Source organism: Barbus barbus (genome assembly GCF_936440315.1).
Source record: "Barbus barbus genome assembly, chromosome: 12".
NCBI classification, from domain to species: domain Eukaryota; kingdom Metazoa; phylum Chordata; class Actinopteri; order Cypriniformes; family Cyprinidae; genus Barbus; species Barbus barbus.
In genome coordinates, this window is record NC_136740.1 from 7842011 (window position 1) to 7861817 (window position 19807).

At 39.8% G+C, this 19807-nt stretch overlaps 1 protein-coding gene across 2 annotated transcripts in view; it reads right to left on the reverse strand.

Annotated features, from left to right (window-relative positions):
* The window catches only part of enpp2 (ectonucleotide pyrophosphatase/phosphodiesterase 2), a 46767-nt gene extending 39209 nt beyond the window's left edge, over positions 1–7558 (reverse strand). The window contains exons 1-8 of one of the 2 annotated variants that reach the window (XM_079429839.1): positions 7367–7558; positions 6857–6950; positions 4547–4702; positions 3993–4118; positions 3491–3551; positions 2919–3016; positions 1851–1930; positions 1468–1587 (exon numbers count right to left, since the gene is read on the reverse strand). In XM_079429839.1, coding sequence (XP_079285965.1) covers positions 1468–1587; positions 1851–1930; positions 2919–3016; positions 3491–3551; positions 3993–4118; positions 4547–4702; positions 6857–6950; positions 7367–7384 — 753 coding nt within the window. In that variant the 5' untranslated portion in view covers positions 7385–7558. The remainder of the gene's footprint in view (positions 1–1467; positions 1588–1850; positions 1931–2918; positions 3017–3490; positions 3552–3992; positions 4119–4546; positions 4703–6856; positions 6951–7366) is intronic. The other variant, XM_079429838.1, reaches the window with a different exon arrangement.
* Between the last annotated feature and the right edge of the window lie 12249 nt (positions 7559–19807).

The window sequence follows — 19807 nt, forward strand, 5'->3', positions numbered from 1 at the left end:
AGAGACAATTTTTCTGTGTTGATTAATTTTCACAAGTGTTTTGGTAAAACTGCAGCGACGAGACTGGATAAGTTCCATCTATGATGGCCTCATTTACCGTCACAGCTCAGTCAGTGGGGTATAGAATCAGCCAGAAGAAATAAAGTTCAGTGAAAACTGAAAATTGGCTCCAGCTGTTGGGTTAATAGCTGACAGATGTGTTGGAGATGTCCCCTTTGTATTCATGTAGCTTGCACAAGATTTAAAAAAAATATTATGCACATGAGCCACTGCTTACAGTTTCAGAACACTGTGCCACTGAGGTACTAGTTATAATTGCCTTGTACCCACATGTGCAATGACAATAAAGTTGAATCTAATCTAATCTAATCTAAATTGTCTTTTATCTCTTGCCAAGACAATGCTTTACAGTTTAAAATGGTGACATCAATATGGCTCAAAGTAGTCTACATATATGTACATGAGTGTCACTGGACTGACCTTTGACAGTTGAAGTTTAAGTATATTTCAAATTCAAAGCCAGATATGATGCCAAGAAATCTTTCATTTAAACCATTAGTCAACTAATTATATGTTTATGATATTAATTTAATTACTTTTAAGTATATACAGGGAGAAAATGGTTTGGGAAAAAACAGCAAAGGAAACTATATGCACATGCATATATTATGTGTTTTTCTTTCTTTATAAACTGTATGCAGATATATTTTATATATCTTTAAAACTGTCAAATAATCTGTCAATACCATTAAGAGAAATATCAGCGCAAACTGCAAACATAAGTCCGACAGACGAGTCTTCGAATTAAACATAAATAAAAACTGATTTTCAGTCAGAGGTTCACAAACAAAATAAATATAGCCTACACATTATACAAATATGAATAAAAACAATTTATAGCAGCAAACTGAAAAACTACAACATGTGCAATTAGACTATAACTATTTCACTCATTTTTATTTTCCTCTGAATTCCAATCTCAGTTTTCTCATATTATTTCAGTATGATTTAACCTTCACACTCCACACACAAACTTGGATAAGCGCCTTGTAAAACAATGTATATTTATCTAAGTTAACCTTAATGTTAAAACGAGCCGCCATTGCTAACATTAGGCTACTGCTTACATGTTTTAAATGATAAGACATGTTCGTTGTTGATGAACTATAGACCAGCGTTTACCTGCAGAGTTTGGCAATATTTTGAGGGTCATCCTTTACCCCCACTTTTGATTTTCTTCCTGACAAGATTATTAGCACATGGATCAGCCAGACCAGAGGTGTTAACAAATTTTCGATTACTGGCTGCGCCAATTCATCAAATCCTGTGTTGTTGTTTTTTTCTGCAACTAACCATCTAATGAAAATGTAGTCTACCAAGCCTATGGAACAACTTGAACACATGATAACAAAATTTTTGGATGAACTATCCTTTAAAAAAAAAAAAAGGTATGGAAGGGAAACTCACAGGTTGTCCTCCCCACCATCGATGGTTAAGCTTTTCTTTCCCACGGATGTTAAAGTTTGCATCAAAGCCAGGGTCATGCATGGAGTTACCCACAATTCCATGCGACTCAGGATAAAGCCCCTAAAGCACATAAAAAATAAAATAAATATGTTCAAAGCAAACAGTTTAAGAGGCAACAGAAATAATATTATCATGTACAGTGTTGCTCCTAAGTTCTAATATGAACATCACCTTTGTAGAATTTGAATCCTACCAAAAAAAGCGCAAAGAAAAAAGTATTTTCCCCTTCTTTTTTTTTAAAAGATAAACATCTTGCAGATTCTGTGAAGGGTATTTAAACTTTATGCAAAATTTAACACAAAGTACACAAACTTAATACATACTGTTGTAATTGTATACAAATTTGGGTAGGTTTTGGTGGGGTACACAGGTCTCATGTATGGTGCGTGTGTTCCACATGATCCTACAAGAGAAATGAGAAATTAAGTGAAGTGAAGTGAAGTGAAGTGACATTCAGCCAAGTATGGTGACCCATACTCGGAATTCGTGCTCTGCATTTAACCCATCCAACGTGCACACACACAGCAGTGAACACACACACACCGTGAACACACACCCGGAGCAGTGGGCAGCCATTTTATACTGCAGCACCCGGGGAGCAGTTGGGGGTTCGGTGCCTTGCTCAAGGGCACCTCAGTCGTGGTATTGAGGGTGGAGAGAGCGCTGGACATTCACTCCCCCCACCTACAATCCCTGCCGGCCGGAGACTCGAACCCGCAACCTTTAGATTACAAGTCCGACTCTCTAACCATTAGGCCACGACTTCCCCACAAGCCATTAGGCCACGACTTCCCCATTAAGTCATTATTAGAATCAATCAAAGGCATCAGTTTAGTACAATAAATGAGGTAATTTAGCACAGATGGAATACATGAACATGTTCTCTGAACAAGAATGTGCCCTAAGTTTACTTTGTCTGAGATCCTAAGTTTACCACAGGCAAACTCAATTGCGACTGTTGGCTAGTGTTTAGAGTTTAGGGTCGAATCAGCATTTTATTACTTTCAAGATTATGCATTGAACCACACAAATTCAGAATGCATTCTGAGCTTAATTTTAAACCTCTGCTGCATGAAGACTACTTGCTGCCAATTCCAAACACACACACAAAAATACTGAGGAAACATCAAAACGTCCACAACTGCTTGACTGTTTACACTGTTGATAAATAAACTATATGATCACACAGCTCTCTAGATAAAGTTGGAAAGTATAACTTTATCCACATAGATACCGTCTCAGCAAATGCTATATGCAATTAATTGGTATTTATTTTTGATTAGTTAATCTATACATTGTGTAATACATTTTATATGTTTAACTGATTGACAGCTTAGTCAATATTCATTTATATTCAGTTTGTTAATTTTATGATAAGACATAAGTCTTACTGAGTTTCTCAATATTGGGGATCACCGTGCTTCCTCTTTTCATGTAAGATGCACGAAAGCCATCAACAGACAACACGATGATAGGCGGCCGAACAAACCTAGATACACAGAAAGAAACATTAATACACCAATTACAAATAAAACTAAATTAATATTTGTTGCTAAAATTTGTCCTAATTAATAGTGGACAGGTAAGTCTTCAATTTGAATACTCTTTTTATAACAACCGTTGATTCTTCCATAGGCACTATTCATGTGATTAGGCTCAAAAAGTCACACTTAATGTGCATGCATTAACATTAATTGATATGCAACTAACCCAGTCTTCCCAGATAGGTGTTTGATCACATAGAAGCCCAATATCCATCTTTTAACTTTTCTTTTAACAGTGTTTGCCATCATTCAGCACTTCACAGCATTAAATAGATAAATAATTCCCTATCTTCTAGTATGTAAAGTACAGCTGTGTCCTAAGATATAAGTGTTGTGGACTTAGTGTTGAATATAAAAGATGGGATGGATGGGGAGCCCATTCAGTGATGTTTGTCACTGAAATCACAATTGTCTCTCACCCGGCTGGACACTCGTGGGTTTTAATCTCTTCACACTCTTCCTGCAACCAGGGAACATCACCTAATACAGGGAGGAAGTCAGTCAATAAAGCATGAGGTGACAATCAAGCACGTCTCATTTCCAGAAAATACAGAGCTCTTGCTCTACATTTACACACAAACACGCCAAACCCCACCTTTTTATAACTGTAGTGGTCTGGCAAAAAGGTCTTAAGAACTTGATGGGAAATGATTAACCTTCATCTTTCCTTCCATAGGAATGAATGGAGACTACAGAATATTCCCAAGGCAAAATACACTCACAGGCGAAGGTTAAAATATGCATGATGCACACTCTGGATCAAAAATAACAGCAATGGGTGATTGTCACTTTTAAATCAAAACAAATTCTAAATCCTCTATTATAAACTATTTCTGCTAAACATTCTGCTAATTACATTCAAATGAAATGCATGCGATTTTTGTGTTTCCAGTTTGCAGAAACACTCTGAAAGCATCCTACCTTTGCAGAGAGACCTGTAGTTGGTGCAGCAGTCTCCTTTAGCCATGCAGTCCTCTGAGCAGTGACAGGCATGCTGTTCATTTCGAGTTTCACCACAGCGGTCTTTACTGCACTCAAAGCCCCCGGCTAAGGGCACAAAAAATCAAACAACATTTCTTGTAGATAACACCCAAGCAATGCGAAATTAAACTGTTACAGCAGCCTGGCACAAGCGATTTGAAGGATGTCTGTCTTTTGACAGACAAAAAGAACAGTGGGGTCCAAAAGAAAAAATCCTTCATTAATTTGAGAAATCATGAATTTGAAAATTTCTTAGTATTTGGTAGGCCCCAAGTTTGTGGAAAACCTCATACATGCTATCAGCATGATTTGAGGATGTTCAAAATGAGTCATGACCATCTGTTCAAATGAGACATCAATGCCACAAATTTTCTTATTCAATTAGTGACCTAACAGTGCAAAATCTTAAATACTTCGAATTCATTTTCCATCATAAAAACTCAGACTTTGTGTTTATCCAAATAAAAGGAAAAACAAATGTAGATAGGTCTTACCTGTTTTCAGGCAGTGCTCATCAAAGTCTGAGCAACAAGTATTGTATGTTTTACACAGGTTGTCACAGCGACAGTTTGGGGGTTCACTTTCCACTAGTTCAAAGCACCTGGTTTTGCAGGAACCTGACAGGCTGTTAAAAGGGTGGTCAGAAAGAACTTCAAGGACCGGATAAAGTTTAAAGGAAGAGAGAAGAGACATAGAACATAAAGATTAAAGAGATATTTTAAATATAAAAACACACATCACCAAAAGACAAAATTTGTTATACTTGTGCAAACATTCGCAAGTGCTCTGCCCTGAAGCTGAAGGCACATGTATGCAGTTCAATCATTCTTACCTGTAAAATCAAAGATGGGTAAAGGAGCTAAAATGTTCTTAGCGTATCTCAATATTGACTTAGATTAGAGCAAAGCAAATATTTCTTGAATTTCGATCACCAGCTGAGAGAGCAACAGAAAGTGGCTGTTTCATTAAATTCTTTGCACATTACTACTACCAACTTATGTGAACGGACATGAACCCTTGATTTAAAAAAAATAATAGTGTGTCAACGCATTTATACTGGAACATTTAAACGAACAAATGATGTTAAATTAAATTATAGCATGAACAACGAATCATTGAATGATGGATCAAATGCTCTTCTTTTGTCCAAGCTTGATTAAATTATATAAACTAGGCGGCAGAGACAGCCTTGACATGTTTAGAATGGCATTAGTTGAATTGGCCTTATGTACATAAACGGACCAAATACACAGTGCTGTCGTCCAAGATACACAGAAAAACCAACTCAAATCAAACTGATGTGAAACCTCTATAATTTCACATCGTCTGGAGTTAAGTAAAGTTTTTACATGCACGCATTTAACACATCATTAATGTACATTTAATACATTTTAAGACCTTTCAAACTAAATTTCTAATATTTTTTATTGTCTGAATGCATATTAACTAGTAAACGTTTAATCATTAAACTTTGTAACAAAATGTGCATATGCCAAATTTAAAAGAAAAGTGTCAAATCTAGGTAAAAGGAAGGTTTTAAGCAGTTATGCTTAACATTTTTCATGACATTCATACGGTGGCCGAGAGAGCTCAACGCTCTGCAAATAGAAAAAAATACCTGCAAATTAAGAAACAACTTCCTCAATTTTCCAACACACACGTTGCAAATGCTCACAACAAAAAAAGAAACGCACTGCAAATAAAATGTATTTGGTTGTATTGTGAGCATTTGCAGTGTTTCTTTGTTTGATTGTGTTGTGAGCATTTGCACCACCTGCTGTCAAACTGATGAAGATGTTTTCTTGATTTGCTGGAGCTTTTTCTATTTGCATGCGTTTTCTGAAGTTGCAGCGCGTTGAGCTCTCTCAGCCACCGTACATTCATCCAACAGATTGTGCAAGAGGAAATTTATGTAATCAATAGAGCTGCTTTGACATTAAGTCAATCTATAGGTCTACTCTGACCAAAGCAGAGTTCCTTCAGGAATGTCTCGAGCTTACAGAATAGTGGTTTTATAATTGTGATTAACATGAGGTCATAACAGCACTTGAAAAGACTAATATATTATATATATATATATATATATATATATATATATATATATATATATATATATATGGAAGTCATTATGAAATAACTAATTTTACTGATTAATCGAAAGCCTCCACTCTAAACAGCTCAAAATGATAATTATTTTCCAGCACTACAAATGGTGATGACCAATCATAATTCACTCCACAAAATACTACAAATACATCATCACTGTTAAATTTCTACCAATTTAGGGTGTGCTAAGGTGATGTCTAGTAAATGCCCCAATTGAGTCAATGGTCTTGGACTTTATACTGACACCCAGTTTGCTGCCACTTTGAAGTTCATTATTGATCTGTGTATCCAATATGGCAGACCACTTATGAATAGCAGCCCACAGAAAAAAAAGGGTGCTAACGCAGTACATAGGTACCTATGGTTGTAGTAACTCTGTACAACATTCTTGGCCATGTTATATTACCCCTAGATCCACAGATTTTTCTAGATTAAAATATACTGATATACGATAGAGACCTTATGTCACTGAACACAATTTTTTAAATGTATTTCCTCATATGTATGTTTTTAATTAGCATACTGAATGCACATATAGTATTAAACCCATAAAAGTTGTAAATTATGCCCTGCGACCACTGTAGTCATGTTTAATATATTGATTGCATACGGCTTAAACTAATTGTATAGTAATTATATACATTGAGCACACATATTCTAATATAAACACATTCTGGTATAAAGAAGAATAAACCCACATCCTGAGAAAGACTCATCTGATGATCCGGAGCGTCTGACCACATAAGCCTCACACACAGGGCACCGAGAGAGAAGATATAACACGGAGAATACCTGCATTCGGACACACCGTAACAGAAGACAATATCGCAGAATACATGGGTAAAGATAAAGCAACTTTTGACTGAAAAATGGAAAATGCTAGTCAGTTCACATATTTCAACAAATAGGACGACCAAGAAAATGCAATAGCATACTTATTAGACTTAGCTTTTATGTCTGCGACCAAGAGGAAAGATCAAACTCCAAATATTTATATTTGCAGCTGCCAATAAAACTACCTTGTAAAAGTGTTCATGAACCGTATTCTGATACTAATTGAACAAATAAGAAAAATAGCGTGATAATGCTTTAGGGTCAAGGCATATTAATTACATCTTTAAAATACAATAAAAAGTTGACTTAAACCTTCTTACAAATCGAATACGTAAGCATTAGGCTACATGAATGCCAAAACCATCTTGTCGTACCCATTCCAGTTGCAGCATGGTTGATGTGTGTCTGGTCCCTGCCTCACTGCCACACGGAGTACTCAAACTACGGGACTATATTCCCTTTTACTTTACTCTCAACACCCTCACACCAGGAAACATGAACTACGTCACATCTGGCAAACCTGTGCAGCAGACCCTCACTGCGGAGTTGGATCTACATCTAGGGGGTGGAGATTGGTAGGTTTAGGGGTGGGGGTGGGTGGGTTAGGGATCAGGGGGTGGAGACGGGTAGGTTTAGGTAAATGTAAGGTGGGAGGAGTTGGATTTAGATCTAACCACACCCCCTGGATCTTGTGTTCTGCAGTGAGGACTATCAACCTGTGACGAAATTCACTGAGAAAACGCCGCCACGGTTTCTGGGCCTCCTGGACAGCATATTCACTCGGCTCCCCGTTTTCCGGGGGTGGGGGGTCCCCCTCCGTAGAAATCGCGTCGGGCCCCTCTGCCCTTATTAACAGTTCCCAAATCACTTAAAATATCAGGCAGACATTTTACTTGTACACACACACACACAATAATAAATATAATGAATGTTTAAATCCATTCGTTTTTTTTTTTTTTATATATATATATATATATATTGAAAGTAGAAAAATGACAAAATGGCTCCTTGTTTTTTTCCCGAAAAAAAAAGACAATTCAGCTTACATTTTCGGTTTTAGTTCAGGGCAGTCTATGGTTCAGGGGTAGAAAAATGAATAAACAACTTGAATATTCGATTTCTACATGTGGGCGGGAACTGACCGTTCGCAAAGACCCGCCCTCCTTAGTTACTGTTGCTATCAACGACAAACAATGCTGCTCTCACACTAAACATCATGTTCTCATGCAGTGAAAAATACATCGCAGAGCAAAGAGGAAACTGACAACGTGCAGACAGACAATACAGAGCAGGTTACTTCTGGTATGAAACAAGGTCTCAGGACTCTCAGCTTTTAAATTTTTAAAGAAATTCAAACAATAAATACCGTTTTGTGGCTCTTCAATGTGTCGTGACAGATCACTGTATTGCCTCAGTTCAAACACGTGAACCGATAGTCTTTTCATATTTATAGCACGAAATGAACATAAATAAACATCAGAAAGTATTTTGTCAACCGCAGAACACACCATTGTTCAAGTTTAAATGTACAATATGTAAGATTTTCGTAATAAAATATCCAAAAACTACTTGCAGAGTTATACATTTTAATGCAGTAATTGTGAATTTATGTTATTCCAAAAGTCCCCAAGGTTTTGTAAATCCAGAGAAATTTCCAATTTTAAATAATGACTAGTCCCTGGTCATTGTCGCCGATCAATGACGTAATATCCGCATATCCTCAGTTTCCGCTGGTAGAAACTATGGCCAGCAGATTTTCTTAATATAGGGAGATGAGAGGGTCTCATAGATATATACTTAAAGGGGACCTAACACACACAGTTTCACCCAATCTCATGTTAATCGTGAGTATATCTTCATATCAAAGTCTTTGGTTGTATCATATTAATAAAAGAAATATACAGCTTTACGATTCTCTACGGAAAAAGCAGAGCTCCTGGAGGTGTGCCGTGTGGGCGGGGCTAAAGAGTGACGAGCACTTGCGCCGATCGCAGTTCTGAATCATGACCGGGATCTTTTATAGCTGGGACCGTTCCATATTTCAGTATTAAACGATGTGCAAATGCTGTGTCGAACTGGGCCTTGTTTATAAAACGTTCGTCAACAAACACACTTGAGAAACTGCATTGCTGCCCCGGAAAAACAAACTGTATCCACTGTTCATGTAATGGTGGGTTCTTTTGGAAAGCTGAACAAGGTTATCTTTCCCTCACAACCAAAAACACAATTCTTTAGAGACATTCTTCCCGATCGAGTCCCGTACAGTGCAGCCGAATGAAACGTGCTGATGGGCGCACTCTCCCTCTTGCTCTGGTCGGCGCGTTCTTCCGGGAGAAATGCCCATATAAGGATTTCCACCGCCGAAACGTGTACGAACCTAGAAGTGAGATTTTTGGCACAGAAATACTCTGTTATACGTTCAAATTGTTTTTTGAAACTTTGTCCATGCTTAGCATGAGACTCCAACTCTTTAACAATGTAAACAACTCGGAATGCATGAAACAGCATTGTACCCCCCCCCCCCCCCCCCCCCCTTAAGAAAACGTAACGGTCAACTTGGATGTGCCTTAATAACCAATCACATTACAGCCTTGACGTCATAGGCTGCATCCGAAAATTGAAAAATGCTGCCTTTGGAGGTAGGAAGGTATCAAGGCACATCCGAATCCAAAGTTAGCTTCACTTCCTGTCTCATCATGAGATACCTTCATCTGATCGATTTTTGAAGGGAGCATAGATGTATCCTTCGCTGCCTTTGGTATCCCACAATCCTGTGTGTTCCATTCAGTGACAGTTGAGCTAAAAAAAAATAAAGATGGCATCTGAAAGTTGCGTTTGGTAGTTAGTTTGTGTGTAAATGTATATTTCAGATTAACTTTTTGCACTTTTTGATGTCATTTCTAGCGAGAAATTAGTTTTATAGTAATTAAATGTGTTTAGTTATCACCAAAACTCGTTCTATTTTGTTGTAGATCATTAAACCGTTACGCTGCCTCAGAAGCCTGTCCGAAATCAGTTTCGTGAGGTGCCTTAATGCAAAAAACGCTGCCTGCAAAGGCATTGCCTGATAAGGCAGTGAGGCAGCAAGTCAGCTGCCTAAGTTTTTGGATGCAGTCATAGAATTTCAGTCAGAGTTGTGCAAAAATTATTGGTCGTTTATGGATACCATAGGAATGAATGAGAAGTGCCGTAAGCTGAATCCCACCTGTCGCAAAAAGTCAGTGACTTCTCGGAGTCACGTGACGTGCGCCATACGTTTGGCCTCTTTGCTGATTTTTTCCGTTTTGTTTTAAGTTTTATTCATTGGTGGTGCTTTACCTGATGGCATGCAGTCGTAAGCAGCAGGAGTTGTCTCCATCGGCTTCTCCGATTAAGAAGAAGTCCAAGCCACCGTCCGCGAGTGATATGATGGACAAGATGGCGAACACTGTTACACACTTTGAGGACATTCTAAGAACCGAGTTGGCGGCGATGCGGAACGAGTTCGCTTCTCACATGTCAGTTGTTGGATCTTCTTACAGGGGAGATGAGAGAACAAAAGAAAGTTGTTGCAGATCACGATAGGCAAGTAGCCGCGCTCGAGCAACAGGTTGTGGACTTGCAGGATCGCAATAGGCGCAGCAATCTGCGTCTGGTTGGATTGCCTGAAGGTTCAGAAAAGGACGACCCTATGGGCTTTTTGAAAAGGTCGCTACCGACGTGGCTCCCGTCTCTAGCGGGCAAAGAGATTGAAGTGGAGCGAGCGCATCGCGTGTACACAAGGTTCTCCTCAGATCGCACTAAACCATGGGTTTTCATCTTTAAACTGCTGCACATGGACAGGGAGCTCATTCTGTGGGCTGCCAGACTTCATGACTTCATGGTGAAAACTTCTGACGGAGCAACGCTGTCTTTCTTTCCAGATTTTTCTCCGGTCACCGCAAAAAGAAGAAGTGCATTTGCGCCAATTAGGAAGGAGATGAGAAACGCTGTCATCCAGAATTTTCTCCTTTATCCTGCAATGCTGAAGGTCATTCTCAATCAAGGTGAACCTAAAATGCTACACTCCCCAGAAGAAGCAAGAGTTTTTCTCAGATCCCATTCATCCACCAACTCTCAGTGAACTCCATCTGGACATTTGCTGTTTAATCGGAGAAGAGATCCTCTAAATGGTTAGGTGACTGTGTCTTTCACTGTTCACTTTAATGTTCACTTCTTAATTCATAGTTCATTGTGCATACAGTCCATTGAGCTTATGAATGCAATGGCCAATCAGAGGTGTTAAGATGAGTTTTTTTTGTTCATTGCACGCACGCGCTCTCCGACTGAATTCAGCACTCACGCGAATTCATCATAAACAACAAAGTGTAGATGTACGTATGATGTAAGAGATTCATTCATAAAACCATGTATTCATAGCTTTCAGTCACATGACAGACTTGAAGACTCAGAGATGCATCCATAGAACTCAATTTTTCATCTCTTTTCCAGCTGCAAATATTTCCACTTCTCAAAAGAATAAAACAAAGGTATTTCTGAACAAAGTGCAAGTTTTGGCCATCTGCAATCCATATTAAGCACCCGCGGAAATATTTCAATCATAAACAGTGCGACAAAGCGTTGTAAAAAAGTGCCGTGATCAGGGGCGTGTCTACGTGGTGGCCAGGGGTGGCACCGGCCCCCCCTGAAATTTGGCTGGCCACCCCAGGTGCCCCCCCTACCAGATGTCTTGCGATAGGCTTGTTTTTAGTTTCTAACTGCATCTGGCGTATCTTGGCATGTGTAGGCAGCTGCCTAGGGCCGCTTTCTTCTCTTCTTTATTAATTTTAGGCATTTTAGCGTGATCTAAATGACAGATGTCGAGAGCGTATAATGTTACGCGATCATGTAATGCACGAGCAAGAATCTCTCCACTCGCAAGCGGATTTCCTTCACTCGCACAAAACTGGACGTGTGCTTTTAAATCTACATTGTTCTTTTATGAATTGGCTCGGGTCTCACTCATCTGAGTGAGACCCGACCTATTAACATTGTGTATATCCAACCCCTCCCCCCGGCCACCCTCTTTTAAGGCAGTGCCCCAGACTGCCCCCCCCCCTCATTTAAAATGCTCTAGACACGCCCCTGGCCGTGATATATTTAAAACGGTAATATTAAACTATCAAATTCAGTATTCACCATATTAATGATGCATAGTTTACAGCAAGCAGATGAGGCCGGAATATGAACGCAGTCTGCTTAACGCTTCAGTGTTTTCCTTCTAATGGTTTTCTATGCAAAGCCATTTAATGTGAAACTTTCAAGATTCAAGATTCAAGATTTTTATTTGTCACATACACAATTATACAGGGTATAACCAGCAGTGAAATATAGGTCAGGTCCGCTCCAAGGACAGTGCAATTATAAAGTATACAGATATTAAGAAAAAGAAAAGTAGAAAAAATAAGAGAATAAAATAAAATAAAAGATAAAAAATATAAATATAAATATAAATGTGCAGGTCAGTATGTTGTTGACTTAAATAGTAATAAGAGGAATGTGCAAAAAGTTGTACAGGGTATTTAAATAGCAGCACTATGAGGTAGAGAAAAATTATGAATAGCTATTGATATGGTGAAATTTACATGGAGTCATGTGATGTTATGACACGGAGTTAGAGTTTAGGAAGCACTTTCCAGATGGAAGCAAAGTGAATAGTTGATTACCAGGGTGATTTGAGTCCTTGATGATTTTAACAGCTCTACTTTTGCAACGTTTGAGGTAGATGTCCTGCAGAGAGGGGAGAGCAGACCCTGAGATGCGCTCAGCTAAGCGCACAACTCTCTGTAGTGCTTTGCAGTCCTGATTTGAGCTGTTTCCATACCACACCGAGATGCACTGAGTCAATACACTTTCTATGGTCCCTGAATAGAAAGTTTTCAGGATTGCTGGTGAGACCCTGAATTTCCTCAGCTGTCGCAGATGGCACAGTCTTTGCCTGGCTTTCTTAACCTGTGTTTGGATGTGTGTAGTCCAAGTCAGGTTCTCGGAGATGTTTACACCGAGGTACTTGAAGCTACTCACTCTCTCCACAGGGGTCCCACTGATCATAAGAGGAGTGTAGGGCTGCTGCTGTCTCTTCCTAAAATCCATGATTAGCTCTTTAGTTTTGCTCATATTCAGAGAGAGACAGTTGTCCTGGCACCATGATGTGAGTCTCTCTACCTCGTCCAAGTAAGCGGTCTCATCGTTGTTGGAGATAAGGCCCAGAACCACAGTATCATCAGCGAATTTGACAATAGATGTGGAGCTGTGAGAGGACACGCAGTCATGCGTGTAGAGAGAGTAGAGCAGGGGACTCAGGCCCTGTGGGGCTCCTACGTTCAGGGTGATGGGTTTGAGGTGAACTGGCAAACTTTCACCACTTGAGGTCTGCTGGTGAGGAAGTCTTGAATCCAGTCACAGAGTGAGGAGTTTAGGCCGAGGTCTGTGAGTTTAGAAGCCAGCTTGATGGGGACTATAGTGTTGAAAGCTGAGCTATAGTCAATGAATAGCAGCCTTACATAATTCCCATTGTTGCGGTCCAAGTGTGTGAGGGAAGAGTGGAGGACGTGAGAGATGGCATCGTCCGTAGGTCTGTTTGGGCAAACTGAAGAGGGTCCAAAGTATCAGGTATGGAGGAGCAGATGTGGCTCTTTACAAGTCTCTCAAAAACCTTCATGACTATAGATGTGAGGGCAACTGGGCGATAGTCATTCAGGCAAGAGGGTTTATTGTTCTTAGGCACAGGGATAATGACAGATTTTTTAAATGCGGTGGGAACCACGGAGGTAGCAAGGGACTCATTAAAGATGGAAGTGAACAAACCAGCGAGCTGATCGGCGCAGGACCTCAGAACACGGCCGGTTATCCCATCAGGTCCGGCTGCTTTTCTGACGTTCACTTTCTTTAGCGCCCTCCGAACCTCATCCTCCGACACAGTGATTACAGGATCATCGCTGCTCTGCCTGCTGCTTCCTGATGCGCTGGACGGCAGAGACGCGCCGCCGCCGTTGCAATCGAAGCGGCCGTAGAAGGTGTTTAACTCGTCGGCCAGCAACGGATCTGCTCTCACCTCCGCGGAGGATTTGTTTCCAAAGGCACAGATGGTCCTCAGTCCCTGCCACATCCGTCAAGAGTCATTGAGCTGGAAATTAGACTAAATTCTCTCTCTGTATCGGTGTTTAGCGGCTCTTAGCATAGCACGATGCTTTGTACTCGCTCATATTTCCGGTCAGAAGAGCCTCATTATAAGCTGCAGTGCCTATGTTAACCGCAGCACGGATTGATCTGTCCACCCACGGTTTCTGGTTGGAGAATGTCCTTATAGTTATTGTTTCTGTAGCTTGCTCGGTTAGGGTGTTTACAAAGCTTAATGCTACATCCGTGAACTCGCTGACGTCAGAAGAACTCGCCCGGAACATGTCCCAGTCAACGTCATGAAGAGCCGCCTGCAGCATAGCCTCTGAGTGGGAGGACCAGCGCGTCACTACTCTCTGCACCGGAGGATCCTGAACGAGCCTTTGTGTGTATTCCGGTGTGAGAAAAATGGCGGCATGGCGGATTTGCCAAAAGCCGGTAGTGAGCGGGCTTTGTAGGCATTCTTGAACTGAGTGTAGCAATGATCCAGTGTGTTTGGTCCTCTAGTTGGACAGGATACATGTTGATGAAAGTTTGGCATGACCTGCTTGAGGTTGGCTTTGTTAAAGTCCCCCGCGATGATGAAGGCAGCGTCAGGATGTTTGTTAATGTAGCCGCTGAGCACATCGTGAAGCTTAGACAAAGCCAAGCCGGTGTCTGCCTGTGGTGGAATGTACACAGCAGTAACAATGATCGATGAAAACTCCCAGGGCAGATAAAATGGGCGGCAAGTAATGGAAAGATGTTCCAGATGAGGCGAGCAGGAACGCGACAGAATGGAGATATTCCTGGGATCACACCATTTCTTGTTAATCATGAAACACACTCCTCCACCCCTGGATTTACCGGCCTCTGTTGTTCTGTCTGTCCGAAAAACAGAGAAGTTATCACTCTGCATTACAGCAGTGTCCGGGACCATGGACGAAAGCCACGTTTCTGACAAACAAAGGATGTTACAGTCCCTTATGTCCCGTTGGAAACTAATCCTGGCTCTAAGATCGTCCATCTTATTATCCAAGGATTGGACATTTGCGAGCAGAATGCTCGGGAGAAGAGGACTGTGAGCCCTTTTCCTAAGTCTGTCTCGAATCCCAGCGCGTTTCCCGCGGTGTTTCTTGATCCGGCACCTCAGGGGGTTATTGTTCGTCTCCGCGTTCCGAAGAATCTCCAGAGGCCATGAAGGATTCCTGGATAAAGTGTCCTGAAACAGGTTGGTGTAGCGGTTTCCAATGTCCAAATGCGTTTCTATGTTGTAGGTGATCAGTGCCGACGTGAAATGTGTAAAAAGAGAAAGTAAAAGTAAGTAAAAAAGTAAGTTAAAGCAAAATCTCAGCGGAGTGGCCTGAACGGCGTCCGAACACAGCGGCGCCATTTTGGAAGGCGCCACTTTGAACATTGCGTTTGTATTCTGGCTTCATCTTCTTGCCTGTACAAAATATACATCATCAATAAGGTGTTTACTGAATTTCGCCTTTTAATATCTGCGTTTTACTACATTATTACTTGATGCAATTTGCGTAAAAGTGGCGCAAAGCTTCATTTTGCCCTCCAGGTGGGCGTTCCTATAGGGTTGTGAAGTCTCGTGAAAAAGAACACCCTTAAAAAAAGACTAAAGAGACTTTGGTATAGACAGCTTAAGGCCGTGTTCACACTTGGCGTCTTTTTTGAATAGAAAAAGTTGACAAGAGCATTTTTTTAATGAAAAACAAAGCTGGCAGCGTCTGTTACAAATAGCAGCTGAGAGCGTCTTTTGTTGCCATAGCAACAGCTGCAACAGTAGCCTAGCCTGTGTACTGCAGAAATGTCAAGAAAGAGTAAAACGTTGGCTCTTGCGTTGGCTTTTGAAGTTAACTGGAAAGAAAATGTCGATTCACAACGACGTTTGTGGGGGCACGACATTATTCGGGGAAGGAACTAGTACAATCAGTCTATCTACAGGCACCTTCTCCATTTTTCTTCTTGTTGTTATGGAAATGACAGATCTCGCTACTCGCTTGTCATTGGTCAGCTGTCAAAAAGGCGCTTGACGTAAGGCGTTTTTTTCAGAAAAGTTGAATTTTTTTCAACTCGAAAAAACGCTCTGAGCTGCAGAAAAAGACGCCGGCGGTGCCGTTTTAAAAAGCGCTCAGGACTTTTTTGAAAACACGGTTTACTCCATAGGATTATAATGTAAAACAGACGCCGGCAGCTTCGAAAAAGACGCCAAGTGTGAACACGGCCTTACTGATTATAATTGAGTTAGACCAAAGTCAGTCATAAAGTTCTTTGCTTGCATTCTGTATAATTTATTCGTAGTTTGAATAACTATGGAAGGTACAGGTAATAAAAAAATATATATTTTCTAAATTTTTCTATTGAGTACAAAATCTGAGTACAGCAAAATCGCCTTAATTAGTAAAAAAAAACCATATAAATTCCAGACAAAGAATATTCCAAAATATTCCAAAACACATAATAAAATATAAAAACAAGAAACAAAAACAAGAAGAAATAATAATATAATTACAACAAATTATATAATACAAACAAATTAAACAGTTTTACTGCCTTTGGATTTTTAATTTTACTAAGGGCATCTGAAAAGTATTTTTAGATAATTTTAAAACACAATAAACAAGGGAAGAGATTTAAAATATCGACATTTATAATAATTCATTACCTCATCCGTGAACATCCTCCTTAATAGCGTTTTAACATTTATTTTTTAAATTTCACATTCAGTATTTTAACTTGCATATCATACAGCGCCGGACATGCCAGGTTTTCTGGAACCAAAACAAGTATTTAAAGGAATACCAGCTTATTGCCGTTACTATGGCAGCCAACAAAAGCACAGCTTAACCCTCCGCACATTTTTATATTTAGTTATATTTAAAAAGTTTCAATTCAGTCGATCTTTTTTATCCCGTTTTAACGTGGATTTCTATGGAGACCTGTCTGGCAAGATGGCAGATAGCAGCAGCAGCAGCACATAATATCCGCGTTCTGATTGGTCAGATCACCTGTCAATCAAGCTCTTTGCAAACGGTGTAGACAAAAAAAAAAAAAAAAACGGAGTGTCTATTTACACTAAGTGCAAATAGCCCGCCTTGTTGGCAAAGGCTATTTACACTAACTCCGCCCACTAGACGCTTATTTAGCATCAGTTTAGTGGTGTAGGTGGCAGGGTCCCTGATAGCACACATACATCTTGGAGACAGCAGGGCTGCCAACTTTTGAGTTCATTTTAGAGTGAGATTTTGGGGGCGGGGCTTGGTTATTGTGGAGGGGCTTATGGAGGGGCGTGGCTTGGTGTGGAAAAAATACAAACAATCATTGCAGTAGCAGAAGTGTATTAGGTATATATTGATTGTCAAAGTATTTGGTATCTGTACAGAATTTCTTGGGAGATTAATTACATTACATTTAATTTTCACAAACATTTTACAGAAATAGGATTAACATGTGATTAACATGTTCACAGATTAACATGTGCTCTATTGTAAGTGCTGGTGGCTTAATCATCTCTGGGCTTTAATCTTTTGGCCTGGTCTCTCTTCTTTCTCTGAGGGCTCAACTGTCTCCTGCTCTAAAGTCTCAGATAGACTTTCATGTTCCTCCTGTGTCTTTTCCTGCTGCTTCTCAGGGTCACAGGACTTCTTGGAGGGCTGATAAGCTGCCCACATTGATACAAGCGTTCTTTTCTTGCCTGTCCCTGACACTTTAGATAACATCCTATAACAGAAAATTCTAATTTATCCATACTGACACCACCACCAGTCAAATATCTGGACATGATTGATGAGTTGTGATTGATATATAAATAAAATAATTTAAATATGGGCTGTCATTGACTTGACATTCTGTTCTTAGAAAACAATAATTAACATTAACTACTAGGCATATCCAGATATTTGTCATGTTTTTTTATGATAAAGTTATGTAAAATAACTGCTCAGTGCTGCAAAACAAACAACTCTGCTAATGCTAACTTAATTCTATATAAACTATAACAGCATATTAGCTACTAGCCTAAACTGGACGGAGACATGGGGCGCCCTGTAACTCACTGACCTGCCTGCAGTGCGTTCACAATTCACACGGTGCAGATGGGAGGGAGAACGGCTGACTACACAGTTTATGGGAATAAATTGTGTATTTCCCTCACAATTGTCACAAAAAACTCACTACACTGTCTGTCTGGTCTCTCTGCGCCTTGCTTTGCGAGATCATGCGGCGTGATTTTTTTTTTCTCACTGCTGCACGAGTCTGCGTGAGAAAAGGGGGGTGTGGCGTGAGAGCGTGAGAATTGGGTCAATTGCGTGAGTCTCACGCTGAATGCGTGAGAGTTGGCAGAGACATCTATTTGATGTCTGCATTTACATCTGCAAGACATATTATTTACTAAGTGCAAATAAATGACCCCCCCACATGATTGTAAAGCGCTTTGGGTGTACAGCAATACACAATAAAAGCGCTATATAAATACATCATTCATTCATTCATTCATTCAAATAGCCTGCCTTGTTGGCAAAGGCTATTTAGACTAACTCCACCCACTAGACGTGTATTTAGCGTCAGTTTCAGTGGTGTAAGTGGTATGGTGTGTGCTTTTGGACTCGATCGACCCGAGTTCGCTATTTTCAGAATCCATTGCTATTTACACTTAGTGCAAATAGCCGCTGCCAAAAAAATAAATAAAACGAAAAACGAGCAGTTTTTTTATTTTTCTACTTTCAAAAAAAAAAAAATGAACAAATGATACACGTATTGTTTAATATTAAGATTCCTTTATTGATTTTCAGACTGTAGCAGTACAGTTGTCTGTTTGGATTTGTATTTAGCTACATGTTTTTGTTGGGGCCAAAATTGGCAAAACCTTCAATTATTGCAAGAATGAGATATTTTGTTTCCAGTCAAGACTTGGAGAAACTTGTTCATGCCTTTATCACTAGCAGGGTGGATTACTGTAATGGTCTCCTCACTGGCCTTCCCAAGAAGACCATTAGACAGCTGCAGCTCATCCAGAATGCTGCTGCCAGGATTCTGACTAGAACCAGAAAATCTGAGCATCACACCAGTCCTCAGGTCCTTACACTGGCTTCCAGTTACATTTAGGATTGATTTTAAAGTACTTTTACTTGTGTATAAGTCACTCAATGGCCCAGGACCTAAATATATTGCTGATATGCTCACTGAATATAAATCGAACAGACCACTCAGATCATTAGGATCGAGTCAGTTAGAAATACCAAGGGTTCACACAAAACAAGGGGAGTCTGCTTTTAGCTATTATGCGGCCCGCAGTTGGAACCATCTTCCAGAAGAGATCAGATGTGCTAAAACATTAGCCACATTTAAATCAAGACTCAAAACTCATCTGTTTAACTGTGCATTAACTGTGAATTTTATGTATAATCATTTTCTTTAAATTTATTTTAAATCAATTTCTATATCATTTTAAAATTCCTTGTTTTTATTATTTTTATTTCCATGTTTTTATTTATTATATTTTTAATGTCTATTTCACTTTCTTTTATGTAAAGCACTTTTAATTACCACTGTGTATGAAATGTGCTATATAAATAAACTTGCCTTGCCTTATATGCCTGCTGTGTTGCAGTTAGGTCAGAAATTTTTTAAACATTTGAAATGGAAAATAGTAGTTAATAATAGTAGTAAAACTAAGTGATAGCAGT